Genomic DNA, 6,025 nt, shown 5'->3' on the forward strand with positions numbered 1-6,025 from the left:
TGCACCCCTAGTCCATTGTGGCCAGCTTTTTTTCTCTTTTTGGAATTTTCAAATCAGTGTTTCTTTTCTTGCAGATCTGTTCAACATCACCAATGCCCGGGGAAAAGTGGGAAAATTCTGTATCTTTAAAACAGTATATAGAATTGGAGAAGATATTGTCGGGACCTTTGACTTCTCTGAAGGGGATATTCCTTGTCTGCAGGTTAGATTATACAGTATAATGTATAAAAATGATATGTGGGCAGCCGTTATTTCCTTTAGTTAGAAATAGGCTTTTCAATTTATTTGGTTGAGTACTACACATATTACTGCCTTAAGAACTGCTTGTTTAGACTCACAAACATAACAAATAACTGCCCAACTTCTCAGAAATGTTAACATTTTTACGTTACCAGTTAATTTGTCTTTATAATTCTGCCCTTTGTTACTGACTCTCAATTTTTCTTGCAGTTTTCGGTCAGTCTACAGAGTGAAGAGCATGTCCTTGAAAAGTACCAGCGACGCCCCAATCAGCCAGCTTCTCTCACTGCTCATGCTCGACATCAGGAGTCCTGTCTTCACACTGCATCCACACATTTCTGCCTTCCAATACCACTGAGTGCTACACCAGGATTCAGCACTGACATTGGTAACTAATTTAATAGCCTTTACTATGTCTAGTAATACTAGGGTGTTGTACTGTGTTAGCCATTATGAATGTAATGAGAAATTTAGCAAAATGACACTTTTTATTGGCTAACTAAAAAGATTAAAATATGCAAGCTTTTGAGGCACCGCAGGCCCCTTCTTCAGGCAAGATGTAATCATCATATTTAAAAAGGCATAAATTAAGTGCCTACAGGTAAAGGTGGTTTACTTGAACAAATGACAACATAAAACTGACATGCTGTATTCATTCTCATAATCTAAATGAACAAAAATCAGATTTGTCACATGGAAAAGTAAGCCCACTCCTACATTTATCACCACTTTAAATCCGTAAAATTAGAATCCGGTGTTCAAGATGAGTTGCCAGTTATTAGAACATCCTTCAACAATCTGCAAGTGGATCTGCCTGTCTTATTTAAACCACACTTGATGAGAGTCTGGTGTTCTCTTTGCTATTGAAATGTGTTATGTCATCAAGATCAAAAGAGCTCACTAAAACCTTCAGAAAGAAGGTTGTGGATGCCTACAAGAATCTGAATTTGGCAGAGAATTCAAAAAGGTTTGCCAAATTATCAGAAATTAGTCGAATCACTGTAAGGAAAATCATCTGCAAATGGCGACCAGCAAATTCAACCGTACTGCTGACCATTAGATACTAAATGAAGTCCTCAAGAACCCCAAAATTTCATTGCTGGATCTGCAGCTAACTCTCGAGCAGTTGGTGTCCAAGTGCATGCATATATAATCAGAAAGTGGTTATACAGATTTGACCTGCATGCGAGGTGTGCCCTTTGCAAAAAGAACATTAGAGCAAAGCTACATTTTGCAGTAGGCAAAGACCAGCCCTGCTGGTCAGACGAATCAAAGATAGAATTGTTTGGCCTCGGTAATAGCAGACCTATTTGGTGCAAATTGAAGTTAGCATTTAAAAAGAACCTCATACAAATTATAAATCATGGTAGACGAAGTATTATAGGTCACGGTTGCTTTGCTATCTCTGGGCCCTGGTGGCTTTCCGAAGCACGTTAGCAAATCCACCTAGGACTGGCTCAAAAAGAACAACTGGAGGGTTATGGACTGGCCTAGTCAAAGCATTAATTTGAATCCTATTAAAATGTTTTGCAGTGATTTAAAATGGTCAAGGCGTACAAGAAAACCCACAACCATATTGCAAATGAAGGAATTTTGCATGAAGGAGTGATCAAAAATTTCACTCAATTGATATAGGAGACTTCTGGGCAGTTATGCAAAATGTCTCCCAGAAGTGATTTCTTCTAAAACGGGGCAATACTTTCTTCAGTAAGTGGGTCAACTTGTATGTAAAAAATGAATAGACCTCTCCAAGCTAAGATTTATTTAGCAAGAGAGGAGAACAATATATTAAGATCTTTTGATAAGATAACTATCCAACAAAGTCTTTTGAAGTTTTTGATGAGTTTTTCAATACAATGTGGATCAGTAGACAGGTTGTTTATGTCATTCGAGAGATGCAAGACATTGTTGGGCAGTTATCAAAAGATCTTGGCTATACATTGTTCTCCTGTCTTACTAAATGAATCTTAGCCTGAAGAGGTCTATTAATTTTTTACATTTAAGATGCCTCACATAAAGGTTTTCCAATGCTGTTTCTGTCCTGGTGTCCATATAAACACAGGGAACTCCAGTTTCTGTATTACACCTTGCCTGAAGAAGGGGCCTGAGTTACCTCAAAAGCTTGCATATTGTAATCTTTTTATTTAGCCAATAAAACTTGTCATTTTGTTGGTCTTTTCATTGCAATGTGAACAGTGACTTCCTGCTACCTTCATCTGACTACAAATGATGCTGCTATAACCACGACCAGGACGAAGCTTCTTATGAGCTTCTTATGTACACAGGGTTACACTATCATGTTCCACCTTGTGTCATTTTGCATTACGGTGATCCCTCCTCGATCGTGGGGGTTGCGTTCCAGAACCCCCCACGAAAGGTGAAAATCCGTGAAGTAAAAACCATACGTTTATATTGTTGTTTTTATATTGACACGCTTGTGTCACAAATTTGCAAAGAAACAGGGTTGTAGAGACAGGGACTTTAAAACACTGCAAACAAACATTTGTCTCTTTTTCAAAAGTTTAAACTGTACTCCATGACAAGACAGAGATGACAGTTCCGTCTCACAATTAAAAGAATGCAAACATATCTTCCTCTTCAAAGGAGTGCGCGTCAGGAGCAGAGAATGACAGAGAGAAAAGCAAACAATCAAAAATCAATAGGGCTGTTCTGGCTTTTAAGTTTGCGAAGCACCGCCCGACAAAGCAGCTGCAAGGAAGGGAGCAATGTGAAGGTAGTCTTTCAGCATTTTTTAGAGGAGCGTCTGTATCCTATAGGCCAGTGTGCGAACAGCCCCTCCATCGGGAGCAGAGAATGTCAGAGAGAGTGAGAGAGACAGGGAAAATCAAACAATCAAAAATCAATACGTGCTGTTAAGTATGCGAAGCACTGTGCAGGAAGCATATCGTATATCATTGAGGAGTTTTATTTAATACGTAATACGTGCTCTGATTGGTTAGCTTCTCAGCCATCCGCCAATAGCATCCCTTGTATGAAATCAACTGGGCAAACCAACTGAGGAAGCATGTACCATAAATTAAAAGACCCATTGTCCGCAGAAATCCGTGAACCAGCGAATAATCCGTGATATATATTTAGATATGCTTACATTTAAAATCCGTGTTGGAGTGAAGCTGTGAAAGTCGAAGCGCGATATAGCGAGGGATCACTGTACATCCAAAATAGCTAACACGGTACAACATCCTACTACTTCAAATTTATAGAAAATGCTTAACTTCAAAAAACACAATTTTGCATGACCAATGCATATATACCTTGTTTATGAAGAAATAACTTTGGGGGAAAAAAAAATTACTAAACTTATCATTTATTTGAGTGGGATTTTTGCTATCTCCGAGTTTCACAATGACATATCCATGCTAAATTGGAGGGTGGAGGTACGTTCCCCAACACTGGCAATTAGACAAGCTACTACAAGGTAACTTCATTGTAAATGTGCTGTAATATGACAGAATTAATGTAAAGTGTCATCCTAAAACATCTTGCACGTGTGAGCTGTGCACTTAATTATGCAGAGAATGTGTTGAGTAGTGACAGAGTTGTGACTTCGCACCGAGGCCATGAGTTTTAGTAGAGGACTCACAGGAATACCTGCTGTTCTAGGGTATAAGTAGATGGAGCCCCCTCTCTGTATTAGTCCCTGTCTAAGTTCAGGATATTAGGATAGCTTTAATGTTTGACTTTGTAGTCATGCGGTATTTATTAATGGTATAAAAAATTGGAACATAATTTTAAAAATATGCATAGAAAAACAAATGAGCTCATTGTGGACTTTAGAAGTAGTGCCAATACAAAACAGGAACACATAAAAAAAAAAAAATATGTATGTATGTATGTACATGACGCATTTGAAGCAGAAACCTTAACAACATTTAAGAAAAATTGGACAACTTAGATATTAGCTAAACAAATGGGGTTGATGGACTGAATGGTCTCCTCTCGTCTGTCAAATTTCTTATGTTCTAAATAAATTCACAGTGGCCTATAGAGGCAGTATCCATGTGCATTATGTCTCTTCCCCTTAACTCTACCTGAAGCTTGATATATATATATATTTTTTTTTTCTCTCTTTTGCTTTTGTCTCACAGTGGCCCTACGATGGCGTCTTCACTTTGAGTTTGTCACCGCTGGAGAGCCCATGGAGCCACCCACAGTCCCTGAAAACCAGTCTGAGATCATTACCTGGACGGGGGCTGAGCAGATCAATGTGGATACCTTCAGCTGGGACCTGCCCATCAAGGTCCTGCCTACCAATCCTGTGTTGGCCTCCTATGTCGCTCAGTTTTCTGGGGTCAACTCGATAATGATTTGAGTATGGTGGGCCACACGGAGAGGTACAGTGGGTGGCATAAGGCCTGTATGATATATGGATGTAACTTCCTCATCCTACTGTGTATATTTTGTATATTTATATTCTGTATAGTTAAATATATATTTATATTTTGTTACTCTATCATCATTGACCCTGAACATGCATTTCCTTAAAAACAGCACCCTGCCTCAGAAGAAAGCAATTTGTTTAGAAGCTTGCGCTTCTGAGCATGTTGACCCGCACATGTTATGTACAAGGAGACCTGCTCTCTTGAAGGGAGCATGGCTGCTTACGCTGGGTGGAAGTGTGTTTCTGGTTACCTTGCAGTATTTGGTCACTTAAATAAAACTAGCCCATTCATTATATGCCGTTTCTTCTTTTGTGTGGGTTTCCTTCTGCTAGTAGCCTCCCATCTGAAAGTACTAGGCTGATTGATTCATCTCCAAGATAGACTTGCAAGCAGTGCTGCAGTGAAATAGTTGTTGTCATTTTCTTACATTTTTTCCCCTGAGTGCAGTCATTGCAAATTGAATTAGGTATCCTATGGTTTAATTTATGCAGATGGATGTATATGCACATGGATTTATAGAAATTGATTATATATATATATATATATATATATATATATATATATATATATATATATATATATATATATATATATATATATATATATATATATATATATATAACTGGGATGGCCAGCTCCCTATGATGGTTCTCATGCCTCATTACCATTATGTTTGTGGATGCTGACCTTGTAGCGTGAAGATGTGTGTCATTTCTGTGTGTGGCCACACTGAATGATGCTGAGACTGTGAGAGGGCACACTATTAATAAAGTATCTATCTATCCATCCATCCATCCATCCATCCATCCCACTCCTATCCATAAGGACCACATTCTTTCTTACATGGATCTTTTCTTGTTCATTGTCCAGTAGAAACATACCAGCCACTATACACTTGTGTTCAAGTTTTGTATGGCCATATAATGTAGAGGACTGTGGCAGAAAGTATCAGTGTACTAACATGTAGGTAGAGGTAGATCTGGTCAAGCATTGAGCCAAACTCTCTGCATCTGCTGAGGAACTCCTGCTCCATGCGCAGTGACTGCAGTTGCTTCTTCATCGTCTTCACTTCCTCATTCATCTTGAGTAATCTAGAGCGCTCCAGCTTCTCTTCTGAAGTGTCAGACCCACAAGTTAAAAATTTAACTTCAGAGTCTGCTAGGAAAGAAAAAAAATGACTATGTAGGAAATTTATAAATAAGAGCGCAAGAGAAGGAGAAAAGCATGCAAATAATCACACTGTGTGTTATACACCCAGTAGGTTCAGGCAGATAAAAAAATTTGATAATGGACAGGGATTGAATTGAGGTCAAGGAAGGAGGAAAGCATTTAACTTATACTATGTTAAACTTTGGGAAGGGACGGCTTAGGCTTTAAATCTC

At 38.6% G+C, this 6,025-nt stretch overlaps 1 protein-coding gene across 1 annotated transcript in view; it reads left to right on the top strand.

Moving 5' to 3' along the window:
- Positions 1-4,938, top strand: part of rgp1 (GP1 homolog, RAB6A GEF complex partner 1) — a 34,879-nt gene extending 29,941 nt beyond the window's left edge. Inside the window, exons 7-9 of the mRNA XM_039751995.1 lie at positions 75-202; positions 451-628; positions 4,350-4,938. Coding sequence (XP_039607929.1) covers positions 75-202; positions 451-628; positions 4,350-4,573 — 530 coding nt within the window. The 3' untranslated portion in view covers positions 4,574-4,938. The remainder of the gene's footprint in view (positions 1-74; positions 203-450; positions 629-4,349) is intronic.
- Positions 4,939-6,025: the final 1,087 nt, after the last annotated feature.

The sequence above is a fragment of the Polypterus senegalus genome, chromosome 4, assembly GCF_016835505.1.
Source record: "Polypterus senegalus isolate Bchr_013 chromosome 4, ASM1683550v1, whole genome shotgun sequence".
NCBI lineage: Eukaryota > Metazoa > Chordata > Cladistia > Polypteriformes > Polypteridae > Polypterus > Polypterus senegalus.